The 23,674-nt window shown below is 41.9% G+C and overlaps 1 protein-coding gene and 1 long non-coding RNA gene across 2 annotated transcripts in view; one reads left to right on the forward strand and one right to left on the reverse strand.

Moving 5' to 3' along the window:
• Positions 1-23,101, reverse strand: part of LOC110493941 (thioredoxin reductase 1, cytoplasmic) — a 32,335-nt gene extending 9,234 nt beyond the window's left edge. Inside the window, exons 1-11 of the mRNA XM_021568557.2 lie at positions 22,684-23,101; positions 22,433-22,493; positions 18,745-18,854; positions 17,705-17,812; positions 17,119-17,191; positions 11,080-11,202; positions 10,635-10,777; positions 10,057-10,172; positions 6,613-6,838; positions 6,000-6,092; positions 5,655-5,731 (exon numbers count right to left, since the gene is read on the reverse strand). Coding sequence (XP_021424232.2) covers positions 5,655-5,731; positions 6,000-6,092; positions 6,613-6,838; positions 10,057-10,172; positions 10,635-10,777; positions 11,080-11,202; positions 17,119-17,191; positions 17,705-17,812; positions 18,745-18,854; positions 22,433-22,493; positions 22,684-22,800 — 1,247 coding nt within the window. The 5' untranslated portion in view covers positions 22,801-23,101. The remainder of the gene's footprint in view (positions 1-5,654; positions 5,732-5,999; positions 6,093-6,612; positions 6,839-10,056; positions 10,173-10,634; positions 10,778-11,079; positions 11,203-17,118; positions 17,192-17,704; positions 17,813-18,744; positions 18,855-22,432; positions 22,494-22,683) is intronic.
• LOC118940467 lies at positions 3,701-14,855 on the forward strand. Its single transcript, XR_005036987.1, has 2 exons — positions 3,701-4,364; positions 14,268-14,855. It is a non-coding gene; the product is annotated as an uncharacterized LOC118940467 (long non-coding RNA).
• Positions 23,102-23,674: the final 573 nt, after the last annotated feature.

A 23,674-nucleotide genomic window follows, 5' to 3' on the forward strand; every position in this document is an offset into this window, starting at 1 on the left:
GGCTATGCGAAGTTGCTGGATATTGGAGGGAACTGGAACACACGGTCGTACACGTCGATCCAGAGCATCCCAAGCATGCTCAATGGGTGACATTTCTGGTTAGTATGCAGGCCATGGAAGAACTTGGACATTTTCAGCTTCCAGGAATTGTGTACAGATCCTTGTGACATGGGGCCGTGCATTATCATGCAGAAACATGGGATGATTGCGGCAGATGAAATGGCACGACAATTGGCCTCAGGATCATGTCACAGATGTCGTCACAGTATTTAAATTGCCATCGATAAAATGCTATTTTGTTTGTTGTCCATAGCTTGTGCCTGACCATACCATAACACCACTTCCACCATGGGGTACTCTGTTCACAATCTTGACGTCAGCAAACGTCTCGCCCACACGCCACCGTCTGCCCAGTACAGGGATTCATCCGCGAAGAGCACACTTCTTCAGCGTGCCAGTAGCCATCGAAGGTGAGCATTTGCCCACTGAAGTCAATTAAGACGACGAACTGCAGTCAGGTCAAGGCCCTGGTGAGGTCGACGAGCATGCAGATGAGCTTCCCTGAGACGGTTTGATAGTTTGTACAATTGAAAAGTTTCTGCACAAACCTGCACCTGTGTAATTGATCATGCTGTTGAATTAGCTTCTTGATATGCCACACCCGTCATGTGGACGGATTATCTTGGCAAAGGACAAATGCTCAGTAACAGCTATTTAAAAATACACATGTAAACTACTTGTCTGGTTGACACCAAACTCAAAGTCCACCTGACATGGGTCGCTTTAGCCAGCCTGGTAAGCTACACTCATGTAGTGCAACCGAGAGGCCGAACCTGGTGCACCTTAAGCTGTGTGTCAGTCAGCCCCATGATGTTAAAGAGATTCTCCGTTACGTTTGTATATTTTTTTTGCCAGTAGTTCTGAAAGGAGCACTCACGAGCCAAAAGTGGTCACCGAAATCTGTGTGCTACGTCACATATGTGCATCACTTTCAATGCCATACAACTCTCCTTCCGTGGCCTCCAATTGCTCTTAAATACAAGTAAAACTAAATGCATGCTCTTCAACCGATCGCTACCTGCACCTACCCGCCTGTCCAACATTAATACTCTGGACGGCTCTGACTTAGAATACGTGGACAACTACAAATACTTAGGTGTCTGGTTAGACTGTAAACTCTCCTTCCAGACCCATATCAAACATCTCCAATCCAAAGTTAAATCTAGAATTGGCTTCCTATTTCACAACAAAGCATCCTTCACTCATGCTGCCAAACATACCCTTGTAAAACTGACCATCCTACCAATCCTCGACTTTGGCGATGTCATTTACAAAATAGCCTCCAATACCCTACTCAACAAATTGGATGCAGTCTATCACAGTGCAATTCGTTTTGTCACCAAAGCCCCATATACTACCCACCATTGCGACCTGTACGCTCTCGTTGGCTGGCCCTCGCTTCATACTCGTCGCCAAACCCACTGGCTCCATGTCATCTACAAGACCCTGCTAGGTAAAGTCCCCCCTTATCTCAGCTCGCTGGTCACCATAGCATCTCCCACCTGTAGCACACGCTCCAGCAGGTATATCGCTCTAGTCACCCCCAAAACCAATTCTTTCTTTGGCCGCCTCTCTTTCCAGTTCTCTGCTGCCAATGACTGGAACGAACTACAAAAATCTCTGAAACTGGAAACACTTATCTCCCTCACTAGCTTTAACCTTTCTGATCTCCCCATCCCGGATCCGGGTTCGTGAATACAGACTCAAGCTCATTACCATAACGCAACGTTAACTATTCATGAAAATCGCAAATGAAATGAAATAAATATGCTAGCTCTCAAGCTTAGCCTTTTGTTAACAACACTGTCATCTCAGATTTTCAAAATATGCTTCTCAACCATTGCAAAACAAGCATTTGTGTAACAGTATTGATGGCTAACGTAGCATTTAGCATTAGCATTCAGCTGGCAACATTTACACAAAAAAACAGAAAAGCATTCAAATAAAATCATTTACCTTTGAAGAACTTCAGATGTTTTCAATGAGGAGACTCTCAGATAGCAAATGTTCAGTTTTTCCTGAAAGATTATTTGTTTAGGACAAATCGCTCCGTTTTCTGCGTCACGTTTAGCTATGAAAAAACCCCTGTATCCAGGATTGTGTAAATCTATCAGCAAGCTCATTAGCATAACACAACGTTAACTATTTATGAAAATCGCAAATGAAATGAAATAAATATGCCATCTCTCAAGCTTAGCCTTTTGTAAACAACACTGTCATCTCAGATTTTCAAAATATGCTTCTCAACCATAGGAAAACAATAATTTGTGTAAAAGTAGCTAGCTAGAGTTAGCATTTCGCGTTAGCATTTAGCGTTAGCATTAGCGTTAGCATCCAGCACGCAACATTAACAAAAACATAAAAGCCTTCAAATAAAATCATTTACCTTTGAAGAACTTCTGATGTTTTCAATGAGGATACTCTCAGTTAGATAGCAGATGCTCAGTTTTTCCAAAAAGATTCCTTGTGTATTAGAAATAGCTCCGTTTTATACATCACATTTGGCTACCAAAAAAAATCTGAAAATTCAGTCCTCAAAACGCGAACTTTTTTCCAAATTAACTCCATAATATCGACTGAAAACATGGCAAACGTTGTTTAGAATCAATCATCAAGGTGTTTTTCACATATCTCTTCATTGATACATCGTTCTTGGACACATGCTTTCTCCCCTGAATCAAATGGTAAAGTAGAAGCAGCTGGCAATTGCGCACCGAATTCGACGCAGGACACCAGGCGGACACTTGGAAAATGTAGTCTCTTATGGTCAATCTTCCAATGATATGCCTACAAATACGTCACAATGCTGCTAAGACCTTGGGCGAACGACAGAAAGTGTAGGCTCATTCGTTGCGCAATCACAGCCATATAAGGAGAGAATGGAAAACAGAGCTTCAGAAATTCTGCTAATTCCTGGGTGATGCATCATCTTGGTTTCGCCTGTAGAATGAGTTCTGGGGCACTTACAGACAAAATCTTTGCAGATTCTGAAACTTCAGAGTGTTTTCTTTCCAAAACTGTCAAGAATATGCATAGTCGAGCATCTTTTCGTGACAAAATATCGCGCTTAAAACGGGAACGTTTTTTATCCAAAAATGAAATAGCGCCCCTAGAGCTCTAACAGGTTAAGCACCAACTGTCAGAGCAGCTCACAGATTACTGCACCTGTACATAGCCCACCTATAATTTAGCCCAAACAACTAACTCTTTCCCAACTGTATTTAATTAATTTATTTATTTTGCTCCTTTGCACCCCATTCTTTTTATTTCTACTTTGCACATTCTTCCATTGCAAAACTACCATTCCAGTGTTTTACTTGCTATATTGTATTTACCTTGCCACCAAGGGTCTTTTTTGCCTTTACCTCCCTTCTCACCTCATTTGCTCACATTGTATATAGACTTGTTTATACTGTATTATTGACTGTATGTTTGTTTTACTCCATGTGTAACTCTGTCGTTGTATCTGTCGAACTGCTTTGCTTTATCTTGGCCAGGTCTCAATTGTAAATGAGAACTTGTTCTCAACTTGCCTACCTGGTTAAATAAAGGTAAAATAAAAATAAATAAAAATAAAAATCACGTCATTGCTCTCTCTCGCTCTGCTGTGTGTGCGTATCTGTCTAGTTTTCACTCAAATTGTGAGGTGCTGAACCTCATTGGCTGGAACATGAATTGCTAGGGGGCTGGCCCATGTGGGGGAACATGTAAGGAAAATGGCACTGCACAGCTTCCAGTAAACAGTCACTTTCAAACTACGGATTTCGTAGCTAATTGAGGTAAAAAAGTCATTCTTCTCATAGATTATGCATGTATGAACTACACATTCATGTCCTTAAATGCTGCTAGGGACCAGGTCATATGACTGAGGCATATGACTGACTAAGGCACACTCACTCCTAAGCCTGGCTCATGCGCTTGCTTAATCTCGTTGGCCGAGAGAGCACTCTGTAGGGCTGACCCATTCATAACCGAACTGCATGTTAGAAACCCCATAAAAACACTTCTTCCTCAATCAATCCGGTTAACAATATTTTAAAGAAGCTTGAGATTTTTTTAGATACCGTTACGTCCCAATGTAACAGCACAAAAAAGCACAAACACAAAAACTCTTATCCCCACAAAACCCCTCCCGTTCAGTTCTCACACATCTGGTGAGGCAATAGTGCTGAATCACCATGACTGTAGAGAGCCTTAAAGGTACAGGCGTGTGCACACACACCCTTGTCTGCGTCTCATTGGTGACAGTCGCGAGGGTGCATGAATGAAATGAGAGAATAGAAGAAAATAAAAGGAAAGTTAACGTAAGGATTTTTTTTACTTAAACTTGTTTTTTTGCCTAAAATGACATACCCAAATCTAACTGCCTGTAGCTCAGCCCCCGAAGCATATGCATATTCTTGGTACCATTTGAAAGGAAACACTGAAGTTTGTGGAAATGTGAAAGGAATGTAGGAGAATATAACAATAGATCTGGTAGAAGAAAATACAAAGACAAAAAACAACCAGTTGTTTTCTACCACCATCTTTGAAATGCAACAGGAAGGTCCCTACATCTAGCCATCACTGGTTGTAATTGCGATGGTGTCCACAAGATGGCAGTGTATGTGCAAAGTTTCAGACGGATAATTTGAAGTATGAGCAAACTACATGATATTTAGTGTGACGTCACCCAGGTACATTTGGGCAAATCGTGAAGGAAACATTTACATTCAAATTAAATTTGACTGCAAGAATATCGTCAAATCTGTATACTTGGGCTTTGATTGAGCTTTTCCAGTATTAGTAGCCATATTATAAGTTCAACATTTGCAAAACACCCCGTTTTCATAACTCTCCATACTCTTAAATATTTGTCCAAAAGGAAAGGCTTGACGTCGCACAAGGTTAGCAGCAACATTTTGCGACAGATACTGGGTTTCCGCATACTCCCGTAAAGCCCCGCTCATTGGCTATCTAGCTAGCTTTGTTTGACCCCGATTGGTGCTTATTTTCCAAAGTTAAAGTCAATCATGTGAAGACCGCCCGCGTCATCGGCGTGCCATGAAGGTGTTGCTCTCTGAACAAATTTGGTGTCCTATAGGATATACTACACTCCTAATAATATAGTGAAGTCTGGTTACGTTCTAGGATCTCTTGAGGAATACATCGAAATGTGATTTGACTGGTTGAAACAACGTTTAGGGTTAGATTTTCACCGATTCCTTTCTTCGCAAATTTAATGAATGGAAATACAATATTGATCGTGCATGCTTATATGGACATTTGTAGGAAATGAAAAATACCTTTTATCTAACAAAACTTGATGTTATCTCTGGGACCCTACGGATGATACATTCTGAAATCTTGCTCTGATTTAAGTACACATTTCACCTTCAGAGGTGAATTGATCAAACCTAACATGGTGAAAAAAGTGTTTTGTTGTTGGGAGCTCAACTAATAGCATGGCATTTTTTTTTCAGTAATAGCTACTGTAAATTGGACAGTGCAGTTATATTAACATGAATTTAAACTTTCTGCGATCGTGACACACGACGCTGAATGATTTACAACTGTTCTGTCTGAAGGGACACCTATCCCTAAGTTAAACTTACTTGGGGTTGACTTTGACTCCGGCTTGATCCAGGCCGATCTTGCCTGTACACGCGTCACGCCCCACGGCTATCAACACCTGAGGGAGGACAAGGAAGTCACCGGGTTAAAAGGACCATTCACCCAAAAAATAAAGCCCGTCATCCCTTCAGAGCAAGAATGACTCAATTTTCCTGGACAAAACATCTTATAGTGAAGGCTCAAAGACTGACAATCATGCAGAGTTTGATAATGCCTAATGCAATATGTTAAAGCACTTTGTTCGCAGATTTAAGTAACAGTATTGGTTTCATTTCACAGATTTACTTTGGCTATTGGGGGTTAAGGGGACTTTAATGCGTACGTACAGTGTTGTATTCTCCCTCGATGGTCTCGTCACTCTCCGTGCTCTTGGCTGTCACCTTCAGCCTCCCAGGAGTGCCTGCCTCCAGCTCCTCCACCTGACATATAAAATTCATTGTATGGGGGGAAAAAATGTGTATCTAGCTACAAAATTCTCTATAATACTATAATTGCCAAGGCCGGGTGAACTGAAGGCATCTTTCACTCTGAAAGATCATGGTTTTTAATTTAGTTCACCTTCAAAGACTAACATCCATGAACTTTAGACTTAATCTGATGACAGGACTCTTCCGATAAATAGTGAAATATTACACAACTTCCCTGATGACAGAACAATTTAGCCCAGGCATTTCCGAACCATAAAAAGGCCATAAAGAAAGCCCTGAACAGCAGAGTAAAGATACAAAGGGTGTAGTAGTAGTACCTGAGTTCACATACTATTGAAATCATTTCAAATACTAGCTGTGCATGATTAAGCTTAACTGTTGCAATGGGAACCAATAGAAAAGTCCCATGAGTGCAAATTTGACCCAGGCTAAGGCAACAGTCATAGTATTTGAAAGACTTCAAACACTATTTGAACCCAGGTCTAGTAGTAGATAACTCACATTGGCTCACCTTGACTGGGACGTACTTCCGGAGGAACTTGACACCATGCTCTTCCATGTGTTCCCCGGCGCGGTTGGCCATGTCCTGGTCGAAGCCCCTCAGCAAGATGGAGCGTACCATGACCGTCACGTCCAGGCCCAGGCCCGCAAGGAAACCCCCGCACTCCAGTGCCACGTAGGATGCCCCGATCACCAGGGTCTTGCCGGGGCAGTGGGGGAGCGAGAACAGGTCATCGCTGCAGCATAGACACCCACAGACAGGGGAAGATCAGCCATAGTAGGGTGCACTTCCGTTAAACCCATAATGCACTAAAAATGTATAAAAACGCCACAATTCACCCAGTCTTTCTGCGATTAGTATGTGAAATACCTGGAATATCAGATTCATTCACTAGACCAGTGATCACCAACCAGTCAATCGTGATCGCCTGGTTGATCTTCTAGGCATTCCTAGTCGATTGTTGGAATTTCTACAGAAATGTTTGGCAATAAAGCCTTGTGCTCCTATTTGTTTAAAATTTGTCCCACGCAGTTTGTGGTAGGTTCACTTGATTCAGCTGCCCTCCATGCCAGGTAAGCGAATTGTTCCCATTTAGAACCATTTCATTTGTCTCAAGGTATAAAACCTGGCCGACCCGGAGGGCTAAATCAAGTGCATCTATTGCTGGCCAAATCGGATTAGGATAGCTCAAAATCACTGTGCCTGCAGCTTCTACGGCAAAGTTTGATACTAAGTGAGATGTTAGAACTTTTAAAACTATGACCAGAGAGAGAGACTGTCAAGGAAGGCAGAAAAGAGCTGCTGTTTTTATGAGTGATTTTATGTTTTAAAAAGTTAATAAAACACTGTACAAACCATAAAACGTGCAACTCCCGATTTACATTCTCCCAACCAACCAACCAGCGCTGCAGCTGCAATGAATATGTAGCCAATCGATAGGCTTGCATTTTTATTTTTAGGGGCTCGTTGTTTCCGTTTTAATATCAAGGAATATTTAACTTTCTCTGGCCATAGAAACATGAATTTGTGCAGGAGGTAGAAATAATACAGGTGGAAGACTGACCACTCTGATCAGTCTCACCGGAGGAAGGGAGAGAGCAGGAACTACGAGAGGCGGACCCTCCGCTGCCCTCTCCTTCCATTCGTTGAGACTAACAATCAGAAAAATCCAGTAACTTTTTTTTTTTAAAGAATGCTCAGCTTACAACTGATCTATTTAGCTCAAGTTTTGAAATATAATATGGTCTGAGAAGAACAATATGGCCAATATGACGTGATAATATATTAGGCCGACTGCACAAACCTCACTCTTACAGAGCAGTTTATATTCGGTTAATGTTGCATAGGCTTACATTTTATCATGCTGTCATGAGTCATGCTTAAAAATATATATACATATTTTTTTTTAATCTGAGTGGTAGACCTCAGCTTGGATTTTGACTCCGAAAGTGACCTTGAATCAGAAAAGGTTGGTGACCACTGCATTAGAAACAATAACTTACTTTAACCGTTAAACTCCCAAACTATAAACAAACAAAAAGTCAGGCTAAAGTCAGGCTGGTTATGTAGTCTGAAATGGGTCTGGGTGTGAACTTTGAAGCCAGTAGACAAGAATGTCCTCTGAAAATGTATTCAGTCACAAAACAACTATCAGGCATACAATTTGCTTTAAAGGGTACAGAGATGGATACCAGGGTCTGGATACCAGGGTCTGGATACCAGGGTCTGGATACCAGGGTCTGTCCCTATGACATGTAGGTTAGCAAAAGCCCACCAACACAAAGAGGTTCAGCTTCTAGACAACCTGTGTTTAGACAAGTGGGAGATTATAGCCTTATTAAATGAATGACCTGAGATACAAGACCTCCTGTGGTGAGAATTAGATATTTTAGCTCACCTGGGGAAGGTGTGTGTGTGTGTTCCAGTGCACAAGCTTAGTGGCAATGTTCCACATCCCTTATGTCCATCCACATTTCACTATGCTTTTTCTGACTGAAGGGGGGGGATTACCTGAACTTGTCCAATAAGAAACTTCCGTTTCTAATGCCGATGGAAATAGTTTTACTACATTGTACACTAAATGAAACCACCTGCAGTGTGTTTATACAGTGCATTCGGAAAGTAGTCAGACCCTTTGGCTTATACCACATTTTGTTACGTTACAGCCTTATTCTAAAACTGATTAAATGATTTCCCCCCTCAATCTACACACAATACCCCATAAATGGCAAAGCAAAAACAGGTTTAGAAATGTTTGCAAATTTACCAAAAAATGTAAAACAGAAATACCTTATTTACATAAGTCTTCAGACCTTTTGGACCTGAAATTGAGCTCAGGTGCATATAAGGTCTACATAAGGTCCCACAGTTGAAAGTGCACGTCAGAACAAAAACCAAGCCATGAGGTCAAAGGAATTGTCCGTAGCGCTCCGTGTAAGGATTGTGTAGAGGCACAGATCTAGGGAAGTTCCCAAGAACACAGTGGCCTCCACCAATCTTAAAATGGAAGAGGTTTGGAACCACCAAGACTCTTCCTAGAGCTGGCTTCCCAGCCAAACTGAGCAATCGGGGGAGAAGGGCCTTGGTCAGGGAGGTGACCAAGAACCCAATGGTCACTGACAGAGCTCCAGAGTTACTCTGTGGAAAGTACAGAGAGCCTTGATGAGAACCTCCTCCAGAGCTCTCAGGACCTCAGACTGGGGTGATGGTTCACCTTCCAACAGGACAATGACCCTAAACACACAGTCAAGACAACTCAGGATTGGCTTCAGGATTGGCTTCAGGACAAGTCTCTGAATGTCCTTGTGCGGCCCAGCCAGAGCCTGGACTTCAACCAGATCGAATATCTCTGGAGAGACCTGAAAAAAGCTGTGCAGCGACACTCCCCATCCAACCTGACAGAGCTTGAGATAATATGCAGAGAGGAATGGGAGAAACTCCCCAAATACAGGTGTGCCAAGATTGTAGCGTCATACCCAAGATGACTCCAGGCTGTCATCTCTGCCTAAGGTGTGTCAACAAAGTACTGAGTAAAGGGTCTGAATACTTTTGCAAAATATATATATTTTTTTTACATTTTTGCGTTGTCATTATGGGGTATTGTGTGTAGATCGATGAGGGGGGGGGGGGGTTAATTTTAGAATAAGGCAAACCGTGGAGAGTGTCAAGGGGTCAGCATACTTTCTGAATACACTATCTTGTTGTGTTGATTGAATAATGAGGGCTTTCCACTGGCTGGACAGCAGTCAAATTGGATTGTGGGTTAAATAATGGGCACATTACTCTGTCCAGGTGTTGCTGATGCATGCCAGATCAGGATAGGTATTTTACCTATCAGCAACCCACATCATATGTTATAGCAATCTGGTGCCCGACGGCACAGTCAATGACATGGTACACAACCATTGGTTGATGCATGCAACGCCTGAGCAATTGGGGAGGGGGTGGTCTCACCTGGTGATGCAGTACTCTTTGTCTCCGGGGATGCCCAGGTAACGCGGTCTCTCGCCCGTCGCCAGGATAAACTTAGCTGCTGTGTGGAAGGTCTCCTTTCCTCGCTTGTTGGTCGCCTGAGGGGAAGTAGGGTGTCAAACGCGCTCTTACACACTGAAAGAATAGTCGTTTTAAGTCACCCAGCGTATCCCAGTCTGTTGCGTCAATACTACAGTATGGTTTAAATTAATTGATGCATAAATTCAAGGGTGTGGTTTGAAAGCGTCCACGAGGGGAACATTAGCTGCTGTACTAAGTGTTGTGATATGTAATGACTCCATACAAACACACATCTATGGGGATTGTTTACGATAAGCCAAGGAACTAACACAGTTTCTATCCAGTTTCAGAATACATTGTGCTGTGCATCAACAAAAAAAAAGTTAATCAATTTTAACCATTAGAAGACAATCAATTCAGTATGAAAATGTAAGGCAGTAAATTAAGTATGAAAATGTAAGGCAAGTCAATTCATAATTAAAACGCATCAGAAAATAACCATGGTTAGACATTTGCTTATAAATGTATAGGGTGCCAACCTTGATTTTGTGTGGCTCGATGAACTCTGCGTAGGAATTGACGTAGTTGACGTTTTTGTCGCGCAGTGCCACCCGGTAGCCCCAGTTCAACGACCCAATGTAGTTGTTCACTGCCGTCTTCATCGTCTCCCAGTTGTGTTTCACTGGAAACCAGACCAGAATGACAAAGTCAACAAAAATGTCTTTAAAAAAAAAAAAATGTATTTAGTCATTTGTTACCCTTACTGAAAAATTACTCAGCTGGAAGTATTACATTTTGACCTCTTCATTAGATGTTGAATGTTTTCAAAGAAAAAAAAGTGTACTCTTACACCTCATGTTTCATGCCTAGCACTGACCGTGGCTCTGTTCCAAATATCCTTAGAAGCATACAACTTTGGATGAGGTGGCTAATACAAACACTGCAACCTAACTAGACACAGTAACCTAACAGACGCCTGCCTACCTGTCTCCTCAGGCACCTCCCAGCCAAACTTGCGGGCGTCCTGTATGGACGTCCCGAGCAGGGCTGTCTGGTGCATCAGCTTCTTGGGGATGCAGCCCACGTTCACGCACGTGCCACCCAGGCCTGTTCAGGGACACGTACAGAATCACACATTTGGAGATTTCATTTAGATCCCATTGAAACATGCAGACATGTTGCAACTGAAAACAGCGGTATTCTGCTAGCTATTTTGATTTATGCGTCGGTGGCCCTGCAGCAGTTTCTGTAAGATTGTATGTCTGAAACAACAAAAAAACAATTGCAAGTTAGGTTGAAGACACACACACACTCGTAATATAGTAAAACTATCTTCAAGGTAATGACTTGAGACGTCAGGTATAAGATGAAAGCTTATAGTACTTGTTCACGCTACATTTCACCACATTAGACAGTTCAAAACAATAAAGAAAGTTGTTAGTGCAAGCCAGGCTAATCACTTGTCACTTGTTTATAACTGGAGCATTCTCATCACTTCCTGTCGCAAATCCATTCTGGTACTTGCAGTCAATAGCGTAATCCAAAACAGATAGTTCTCAATCTCCATCACATGAAATGTAATACAATTATTACTCTTGTACATATGTAAATAACTGTAAATAATCAATGAATTTACTGTAAAACTTAACTCCGTAATCCATTCAGGTTACCACAACCCCCCCAATAAACAACTGTTCACCTAAATCGACTGAATAGGTCTCAACAAAGTCCCCGAGATAGCACAAACTGAACATGACCTAACTAGGCCATCTCGGCCTGGAAAAAGTTACATGATCTTCCCTAGTTTCCAGGTTTGTCTGGGTGTCATCTTCTCCGATGAGTGCAAACGTCACCCACTTTTAGTGTGGTGGGCTGTGTGCTGACTAAGTCCAGCAAGTAGTCTCTTCGCCAGCTGTTCCAGAAGCTGGTCACAAGTCTCTGCCTGTACTTACATCTGCATGTCTTTTCCTACCTTGTTGAGTATCATTCGGAAATAGCTTGGGCGCCAGGAAGTGGGCTGGTGTCAGGAGTTGTGGTTCAATCACTTCATTGTACTTGAAGGTCAGAGGCCTAGAGATTAGGATTGCTTCAACCCATCAGGACTGTGCACATTACATTTACATTTTTGTAATTTAGCAGGCGCTCTTGTCCAGAGCGATTTATAGTAGTGAGTGCATTTTCATATTTTGTGTGTAAATTTCTTCAAAAGTTGGGTGAAGCTCTCGAGAACTTCTCAGGCATGTTTTGACTGATCTGACAAGTCTGATCTGATCTGACAGAATCTGCCCCACCAGGCTGCTCACTCGCCGATGATGATCCTCCAGGCAATGCCTCTTTCTGAGAAGAACTCCAAGAGTTGGGAGATATTTTATTGATTTCTAAAGAGCTTTCAAGTCCTGACCACCTCCCTTTAACGTTTTTGCATTGTCAGAATGAGTTACTCTGCATAACCTAACATGAAATGTCTCTTGACTGACCTGAGATCAGATCCAAATCTATTGCTCTGGGAACAGCACAAGTGAACAGCGCAATGTAGGACTTCTTCACAGAACCATTTGCTTTCATGTAAAACGATCCGGCAAGATCCACATCTGTGGTGGGGATTCAGTTATTCTTTCTTTTGGTAAAAGCACAGTGTCCTGCTGTCCGGCCTTTGCTTTGAATCTCTTGCAGATTGTGCATCTAGCCATGGTGCTCTTGACTAGCACGCAAGATCCAGTATCTTTGATTTGCACTAGAGTGACTGATATTCCAGAATGCATCACCTTCTCATGATAGTACTACATCAGCATTTCTGAGTATCTGGGTTTGCTGGGCAGAACCCATGGGTGCTGCTCTCTGAATGGCATGTTGGACTGTTGCATTCTTCCTCCTACATTGAGTAGTTCTTCCTTGTCCATTTCACAGTCATTGTTTAGTTTTTTTCCTGCTTTCAGCAGTTTGATCTCCTGACTGAAACGCGTGTTACTTTGAGCCAGTACTTTTCTGCTTCAAACAGTTTGTCAGCAGTCAGTTCACCTTGTGTCTGTATGAGCATTGGCTGTGAATTGCTATATCCAGGCAGTCACTGTGAACACTCCTTTCAGTTTGCTGTACCCGTCGAGCTCCAACAATGGCTCAGTGATGTCGGTGTTGTTCACAGTGACCTCTACATTGACCTAGTGACTGGACTTAAGTTCTGTGATGACCTCTTCTGGGACCTTATTAGCTTCCTCTGACTGATCTCTAGGTCCGTTCCACCATAGCTGGCTCTAATGTTTTGAACAGTTTGTCCTCCTTAGGGAGATCGGCTGGATTTGTTTTCCCTTCATTGTGTGACCAGGACTCTCGGTTGGTCAAGGACTGGATCTCCGTCACTGTTTGCGACAAACGGTTTCCATTTTTGAGCTGAACTGCAAATCCAATGCAGCACAATCATCGAGTCTGTCCACACTCTGATCTGTGTTTGTACCATTTTTCAGTGTGGTCAGATTGGAGCGAGACTAGCAAACAATCACAGCTCCAGGCATGGCAGCGTCATTTTCTTGAGGGGCCATCCTGGACTTGTTTCTCTGTTTTGTGTTACACCTTACAGGTAAGATACTGCACTGTAAGCCTTTTCTCTTGTCACAGAACAGGTCTAGTTTCAGGGTGTGATTTTTCTGAGGCTGCATGTCTGTTCTGTACCATCTTGGTATGGCAAGATGGTGTAGTTCTGAACACATTCTAGTGTCAAATCCAGTGGTCACTCTTTTGTCCAAGCTGAGTCCCATGTCAGGCCCACATTTCCTGGAACACACACTTGATCCTGGTAAAGGGGGTCAGGATGCCAATAGGGTCGAAAATGCATGCAAAATGACTGCAAAACCCTTCTCTTTGCGTTCTCCTTTTGCTTTAGAATGTACAGTAGTGGTCTGAGGTCAAACAAAGTAATCAGTTTCTTGTTTCTACACTAAGCCTAACATTTTCAGCACTGCTCCGTGTCCCTGCCACCAACATGTGGTCAGTTGTTGTACTCTCCTCCCATTTTGTTTTGAGCTCAGTAGAGTCATACAGTAGAGTCGATACAACTGCAAAGCAAATGCTCACAGAGTAAGCCTCTAACACTGCGTGAAGTTGAAATTAAGTAATCTACATTGAGTCACTCTTTGTCTCTCTACAACTCCTGGTTGTTCTGTTTTGTATTGTTTCAGGTGCTTCCTGATTGTAGCTGCGAGCAAGAATGGACTTGGAAGCTCCAAATACCACTCGTCATCATCAGCACACAGCTCCTCTTAATTTTCTCCATTTGGTGACCCACAGGACTTTCACAGAGTCGCTGTCTCTCAGCTAGGGATATCTGCAGAAAGGCTTTCTTGATGTCTGCCATGCGATCTGCGATCTCGTGCAGTCTGAACTGTAGTCGTCTCGGGTTCTAGTCGTTTGTGTTTTCATGGTAACTCCACATGGTATCGTACATCATTGGTGCCTACACCGACGATCCAAAAGTGGTCTCTAAAGCAACTAGCATCTCTGTTAGTCTCTCCACTTTGCTGGATACTATCTGCCAGTAGTAGTCTGCTCCGATCAGGACAGAGAGTTCAGGATCATCACCTCCTGTAAAGTCTGCGAGCAGCAGTCCTTTCCTCTTGAGCTCATGTTGAATCTGCTCACCAAACTTTCCTCAAGGCTGTGCATCTTTTAGTAATAATACTTGTTCACGTAAAAGTGTAACACATTAGATCATACCAAACAATAAAATAACTTTGCTAGCACAAGCCAGGCTAATCACTTGGCAGTAATTGGTATTCTCATTCTTTCATTTCCAGTCAATAGCGTAATCCAATACTAACAACGATACAGAAAAAATGCACACATACATTTAAGTCGGAAGTTTACATACACCTTAGCCAAATACATTTAAAATTAGTTTTTCATAACTCCCAACATTTAATCCTAGTAAAAATTCCCTGCCTTGGGTCTTTACTTTAAGAATGTGAAATGTCGGAATAATATTAGAGAGAATGATTTCATTCAGCTTTTATTTCTTTCATCACATTCCCAGTGGGTCAGAAGTTTACATACACTCAATTAGTATTTGGTAGCATTGCCTTTAAATTGTTATACTTGGGTCAAACGTTTTGGGTAGACTTCCACAAGCTTCCCACAATAAGTTGGGTGAAGCTTGGCCCAATCCTCCTGACAGAGCTGGTGTTTATACTTGCATACTATTGTCTGTACAGATGAATGTTGGACTTTCAGGCGTATGGAAATTTCTCCCAAAGATGAACCAGACTTGTGGAGGGCTACAAAAAAAAATTCTGAGGTCTTGGCTGATTTCTTTAGATTTTCCCATGATGTCAAGCAAAAAGGCACTGAGTTTGAAGGTAGACCTTGAAATACATAGACAGGTACACCTCCAATTGACTCAAATGATGCCAATTAGCCTATCAGAAGCTTCTAAAGCCATGGCATCATTTTCTTGAATTTTCCAAGCCGTTTAAAGGCACAGTCAACTTAGTCTATGCACACTTCTGACCCACTGGAATTGTGATAGTGAATTATAAATGAAATAATCTGTCTAAACAATTGTTGGAAAAATGACTTGTGTCATGCACAAAGTAGATGTCGTAACAGACTTGCCAAAACTATAGTTTGCTTAACAAGAAATTTGTGGAGTGGAGTTTTAATGACTCCAACCTAAACGTATGTAAACTTCCGACTTCAACTGTACATACATACCAGTATGTGGACACCCCTTTAAATTAGTGTATTCGGCTAATTCAGCCACACCCATTGCATAAAATCAAACACATAGCCATGCAATCTCCAGAGACAAACATTGGCAGTAGAATGGCCTTACTGAAGAGCTCAGTGACTTTCAACGTGGCACCGTCATAGGATGATACCTTTCCAACAAGACAGTCCATCAAATTTCTGCCCTGCTAGACCTGCCCCGGTCAACTGTTAGTGCTGTTATTGTGAAGTGAAAATGTATAGTAGCAACAACGGCTCAGCCTCGAAGTGGTAGGCCACACAAGCTCACAAAACAGGACTGTCGAGTGCTGAAGCGGGTACATTTAAAAAAAAAAAATTGCCTGTCCTCCGTTGCAACACTCACAGACACTCACAGAATTCCAAACTGCCTCTGGAAGCAACGTCAGCACAAGAACTGTTCGTCGGGAGCTTAATGAAATGGGTTTCCATGGCCGAGCAGCTGCACACAAGCCTAAGATCACCATGCGCAATGCCAAGTGTCGGCTGGAGTGGTGTAAAGCTCATTGGACTTTGGAGCAGTGGAAACTGAAGTAATGAATCACGCTTCTCTACCTGGCAGTCCAACAGACAAACCTGGGTTTGGCAGATGCCAGGAGAACGCTATCTGCCCCAATGTATAGTACCAATTGTAAAGTTAAGTGAAGGAGGAATAAAGGTCTGGGGATGTTTTTCCATGGTTCGGGCTAGGCCCCTTAGTTCCAGTGAATACAATGACATTGTGTCTTCAACTTTGTGGCAACAGGGGAAGGTCCTTTCCTTTTTCAGCATGACAATGTCACCAATGCGCAAAGTGAGGTCCCTACAGAAATGGTTTGTCGAGGTAGGTGTGGAATAACTTGAGCCTTGACCTCAATCCCATCGAACACCTATGGGATGAATTGGAAAGCCGACTGAGAACCAGGCCTAACCACCCAACAGCAGTGCCCGAACTCTCTAATGCTCGTGGCTGACTGGAAGCAAGTCCTTGCAGCAATGTTCCAACATCTAGTAGAAAGCCTTCCCAGAAGAGTGGAGGCTGTTATAGCAGCAAAGGGGGGAACCAACCTCATATTAAACGTCTATGACTTTGGAATGAGATGTTCGACGATCAGGTGTCCACATACTTAGTCCTGTCGTGTAGTTCTCAATCACATAAAAGTAATAAAATTCCCATTGCACGTCAATAAAATCTTTAAACAATCTGAATGAATTCACTGTAAACCTGAACTCGGTAACCCCTTAAAGTTAATACAAGGTTGGCTGAAGAAGAGTGACACGTAAGCAGTACGCCAGGGAAGCCCTACTCACCCCAGGAGTTCCCTTTCGGTGTGGGCACCACATAGTCCAACACCATCACCTTCTTCCCCAGCGTCGCTGTCTCCTATCCCATGAGAAGCACAAGAGGGCAGATGTCTATTTAGACAACTTGATTAAAAGGTACTCAGCAATACTCAGAAAATAAAAAGCGTAGAGGGTAAATTTCTGCAGCGAAGAGCGTTGAAGCTCGAGGCTCAACTTCTCAACTGTTTTGGTGCCCTGGCTACCATTCAGGTGAACAGGGCGAAACGAACACGTGCCCATACACAGATACTGTGTGAGAGCGAGGTCTTGCATCTCAATATCTGCGGTGCTGCTCGTGGCAACTTCATTTCGCAGAGTCTGAAAACATTACTAGAAATCAACGCTCATTAGAGAAGAAGGTTTGAGGGAAACCTTGGATCCTCTCCTCCAATCCGTTTTGAGAGGAATTGAGGAAACAAGGACAGAGGAAGCAAGGATTGGACAGCTAGTAATGCTTTCAGACACAGCCCATGATAGACTAGAGCCTTCCTTCAAGGGCCGCAACACCTGTAGTTATGCTTGGTTTGAGATGCACTGTCTGGGAGGCCCTCACCTTTGAGCAGGCCAGGCCTCCCGATCCGCCCCCGATGACGATGAGGTCGTACTCGTAGACCTCATTCTCCCCGCACAGTAGCTTTTGCAGGATGCCATCTTTGTGGGCCTGAAGAGGATGACAGGTGGTCAGCTACCATTGCAAGAACAACATTAACCCAACAAAATCTTAAAAAGGCACACAAACATGTTTCAGCTTGTGGTGGGAAAAAAACTAATGTAATGCAGTAAGGACACCCGACATGCTGATTTATGATCCAGAAAAAAAAAGGTGTTATTAATGCCTTCGACGGAACTAAACCAGCATTTCCAAGATAAGGGCAGGAGACAGAACATATGTACATTTTAAGGATAAAAATACATTATACACTGAAGGAGAATGTGTTGGTGGCTTCAAGTAAAACATAAGCTATTGTGTCATGCTGGCAAAGTGCCACCTTATGCTACACATGAAAAGACAAAAACAGAGTTTCATAAGCTAATTGCAGCTCAGTGTAGAATGAAGAGGAGACTCTAGATTTGGGTGTTCTTAAGTAGCCATTTTCATGTAAATAGAAGTTTGGCAGTGGCATCAGGCTCTTATAACCACACTTGACCCAAATAGATCCACTCAACCCTTGTTTCTGGCAAATGGACAAAATACACTCGTCAGTAATATTGCAATGCAATTAAAGCCTGCAGGTGGGCATAATTTACCACATGCTAAAATGCAAGGGGAACCTATGACATCAAATGTAAATGTCACTTTTCTTTTTTGCCAAAACCTGACATTTTAGCAGAAGTTTGAGTTATGGGTCCTGTGTGGCACAGTTGGTACAGCATGGCCAGGGTTGTGGGTTGAATTCCCAATGGGAACCAAAATGGGGGGGTATGAAAATGTATACATTCACTATTTTAAGGTCACTCTGGACATGAGCATCTGCTAAATGACTAAAATGTAAATCAAAAAAGGATAATTCCAAAAGTTGGTTGCATTTGCAACAACACGAGTGAAATGACAATGAAGTTGTTCTTGAAATCTTACGCTACAACGATCCATACCTGCATTGTTTTGTCACAGCCGCCAATGTGGGTTTTGTTGACGAAGACATTGGGGACAGTTTTCTGCCTGGTCATCTCAAGCAGAAGTTCTTGATAGTTTGATCCTTCATCTAGACAACAGTTAAGAGATGTTAGCAGAGTAGCAGCTAAATGTATATGAAATTAACCATTCATATCTCTGACATGTGCACTAGGGTCATTATAAGTCACATTCATACAAACTAGAGGTCGACCGATTATGATTTTTCAACGCCGATACCGATTATTGGAGGACCAAAAAAGCCGATGCCGATTAATCTGACAATTTTTAAAATTTGATTCATTTGTAATAAATGACAACAATACTGAATTAACACTTATTTTAACGTAATATAAAACATCAATAAAATCAATTTAGCCTCAAATAATGAAACATGTTCAATTTGGTTTAAATAATGCAAAAACAAAGTGTTGGAGAAGAAAGTAATATGTGCCAATATGCAATATGTGCCATGTAAAAATGTGTGCCATGTAAAAAAGCTAACGTTTAAGTTCCTTGCTCAGAACATGAGACTTCAATATTCCAAGGTAAGAGGTTTTAGGTTGTAGTTAATATAGTATTTATAGGACTATTTCTCTCTATACCATTTGTATTTCATATACCTTTGACTATTGGATGTTCTTATAGGCACTATAGTATTGCCAGTGTAACAGTATAGCTTCTGTCCCCCTCCTCGCCCCTTCCTGGGCTCGAACCAGGAACACATCGACAGCAGCCACACTCAAAGCATCGTTACCCATCGCCCCACAAAAGCCGCGGCCCTTGCAGCGCAAGGGGAATAACTACTCCAAATCTAAAAGCGAGTGACGTTTGAAACGGTATTAGCGCACACCCAGCTAACTAGCTAGCCATTTCACATTGGTTACACCAGCCATTAGGCTGATAGGCTTGAAGTCATAAACGGCGCTGTTTTTGCGAAGAGCTGCTGGCAAAACGCACAAAAGTGCTGTTTGAATGAATGATTACGGGCCTGCTGCTGCTCAGTCAGACTGCTCTATCAAATGAGACTTAATTATAACATAATAACACACAGAAATACGAGCCTTTGGTCATTAATATGGTCGAATCCGGAAACTATCATTTCAAAAACAAAACGTTTATTTTTTCAGTGAAATACGGAACCGCTCGGTATGTTATCTAACGGATGGCATCCCTAAGTCTAAATATTATTGTTACATTGCACAACCTTCAATGTTATGTCACAATTACGTAACATTCTGGCAAATTAGTTCGCAATGAGCCAGGCAGCCCAAACTGTTGCATATACCCTGACTCGGCGTGCAATGAACGCAAGAGAAATGACACAATTTCACCTGGCTAACATTGCCTGCTAAACTGGATTAGTAGTTATAACTAGTGATTATGATTGATTGTTATTTTATAAGATAAGTTTAATGCTAGCAAGCAATTTACCTTGGCTTCTACTGCATTTGCGTAACAGGCAGGCTACTCGTGGAGTGCAATGGTTAGAGCGTTGGACTAGTTAACTGTACAGCTGCAAGATTGGATCCCCTGAGCTGACAAGGTGAAAATCTGTCTTTCTGCCCCTGAACAAGGCAGTTAACCCACCGTTCCTAGGCCGTCATTGAAAATAAGAATGTGTTCTTAACTGACTTGCCTAGTTAAATAAAGGTATAATATATCTTTTTTAATCGGAAATTGGCGCCCAAAAATACCGATTTCCGATTGTTATGAAAACTTGAAATCGGCCCCAATTAATTGGCCATTCCGGTTAATCGGTCGACCTCTAATACAAACAGTACATGTATAAACATTACAGGTGTCCCTGACAAAAAAAAACTACTTGCAACACTGTATCAACTATTAACTTGCAACATTTTATAAAATATTCTGGGTCCTCAGTTTCCTGTGCCAGTGAACTCAGGACAGACCCAGCTGTAAGCTATTTGCACAAGGGATAAAAAGAAAACAGGTAGGCCTATTTTATGACATTTCCAATGGATCAGAATGACATTTTTCCCTTTCACACCGAGTGGTTAACGAAAGGGACAGAGCTGATAAGATTTGTCAAATACATTGCGGATGTGTTGTCATTCTCAATGATGTAAAAACAGACAACGTTTGCTTGCTGTTTGAGGTGAAGAAAATATTACTTTGAGAAGCTCTACAGCGGATTAGTGGCGATGCGTTAATTCGATCGGAAATACTATCAAATCCCCAAATGGGCACATTTATATGCCTATATTTGTGCGCAGGCTATAGGCCTAATCAGGTGCACGTCCTAACGCAACATTGACAGGAGTGCTCCAAACAAAAGACAATTAATAAGTTGACAAAATTCACAAATGGAATTAAATCAACTTGAGTAGTATAGGTTGTGCGCTCTGCAAACAACATTCCACTCAATGAGAGTGGTAAAAGACTGGAATAATAATATATTGAATGCATTAACAGAAATTAGCAAAACAAACATTGTAGATTAGAAATAATAGGAATTAACGGTAAATGTAGTAATGGTGAAATGTAATGGGGAACTGATTGAGACTGACAGTCAAATGTAAACAATTCACACAAATGAACTTATGAAACAATGAATGTGCACAAATTGGCAGGAGAGAGTGCATTCTGGAGAGAGGGGTGCATTGGGCATCTTAGCCACACTCCCCTTCATGGACTTCGCCATCCCCGCGGTCTCCGCAATCGATTAGTACACTGAGATCGTCGTCGAATAAGACTGGTGTCCCGTGTGTTATGAAAAATATATACACATTTGCTTCTGCTCGATTAAAACAAATCTAGCTCGACCAACAGCCTATCGAACAAACAATCGGCCAGTCGACTAATTGGGGTCAGCAGTAAACGTAAAACATACAACTTGAATTCTAAGTGCTGACAGTGGGTTCAGTCTGATGCAAATGTACTTTGGGTCTGTTCTACAAACAAAACCGTTTAAATACACTGCATAATTCAGTACTGGCAATCTTTTCTAAGTGTATTTTCCAGAGCAATTTATGTAGTGCCCAGTGTGTATTTACCAGAACAGCTTTGACCGGTGAGAGATAAAATGGCCAAGCATCCAGAGGAGAGAAAGAGATTGAGGGAGTGACTCAGCATATTTTGTGGTGGCCCTAACAAACATTGACAGTGTGTTCTGTGGTAAAACATTAACATATTGACTATGCAAGTAAAAACAATGTTAATTTTATTAAAGGGCACCCATTAGCCTTTTTTTTAACCTTCTGATCAACCATTAACAAGTGAGAAATGTCAGATAAAGCAATAAGGAACAGCTTTAAGGTGAGCTTGAGGAAACAACCCATTAGTAGAATAACAGGTCCTGTACATATTTTGGTGTTTCACCATTCAAAAGACATATTGCAAATGTGTGTATGGTCCATCAACATTTCCCAAGATAATTTAATTTACTAATTTAGCACTTGATAGTCCACACTGACTGAATGACGAGGCAACTGGTCTAGAGGCATGGATCCTTAGTAGAGTACTACTTAATAGCTTTTGAACTTCCATTGCCAATTCAATGATATCCTAAAACGTATTGCCAACTTTACTGAGGCTAGAAAAATACTAGTCATATAACAAAGAGAACGTCATGTCAGACTTTTGAATGCTGTACACCGGCCTTCCAAGAAAAAACCTTGCCACCACTTCCTGTGAACAATTCCTTACCAATTAGATCCAGCTCCACCACATTGCAATTCACGTTCAGTTCCTTGAACAGATCCTTCACCTGAAAGCAAAACAAATATGCTGCTTGAATCCCGTTTTATCTTCGCTGGATTAACTACCCATCTATCCTGCGTGTTACTGTAGTCATTTAACGTTACTTAATACTGTCAGAAGCTAGCAAGTAACCGGCAACTACTAACTAGCTAGCAAGGTAGGTAGATAAAAAGTAACAACAAATATGTTGGACTTACTTTCACACAAAATGGACAGTGGCTTTTACTGAATACCAACACTTGGTTTGAATCAATAAGCTCCTGTATCCGAGTTTTTAGTTGATTCCTCCCAGTGTCATTGTCGATGGGAGGCATTGTTGGACTATTTTCGCCTGGCTTGCCTCCTGGCAAGCTTGAACGTATGCGAAAAATGGGAAAGAGCGGAGCGAAACTCCCTCCAACACGCAACCTAGCTGTTAAACGATGACCCAGCAAGTCCTATATCTCAAGTAATTGTCCTTGCGAATCACAGATCGATAGAAACTACCTTGCTAGCTAGATATAATTCCAATAGGTCAACTTTTGCCCTCATGTAGTTTAGCACCCGCCCGGTATATCAACCCCGCGAAATGTCTTGCGTAAATTTTGTTTAGGGTCAGAGAGGAAGAGGCGAAGCGAGAGGGTTTACCCCGCCCAAAATCTGTCCACGATAAGCAGATCATTCATTATTAAGCAAGTGATGAGTTTTTGTATGGGGGGAGGGCGACAATGAATTTAGTCAATATAAACATGTATAGCTATTTTCGTAATGGTTAGGTTGTTACGAGTGTACTGTTTATATCGGAGTTGTATCGGAGTTTATATCGGAGTTTGACAGCCCACCGTTTCCGCTCTGTGGACAACGAATCATTGTGTTAAGGCGGAGACACAAGCATCTCGTCATTATATACAGTATCTCTGGTAAAGTCTCTGGTTTAGGGGGGGTGAGTATGTCTGTTTACATGCCTGAATGTATACTAACAATTGTTTCAAACTCTACCCTAAATAAATATATTTATACATGTCAAACCATATTATATGATTAAATTGATGAAGCAGTGAAATTGATAATCCACGTGATATTAATCAGAATGTATAACATTGTTGGATGACGCGGACCAACAGGCAATATTTTCAGACAGCTACAACGTTACTTTTGGCAGGGTCCGTGCTATCTTGAATCGTTAAGACATATTTTTTTTATTCGACC

This window comes from Oncorhynchus mykiss, chromosome 17, assembly GCF_013265735.2.
Source record: "Oncorhynchus mykiss isolate Arlee chromosome 17, USDA_OmykA_1.1, whole genome shotgun sequence".
NCBI lineage: Eukaryota > Metazoa > Chordata > Actinopteri > Salmoniformes > Salmonidae > Oncorhynchus > Oncorhynchus mykiss.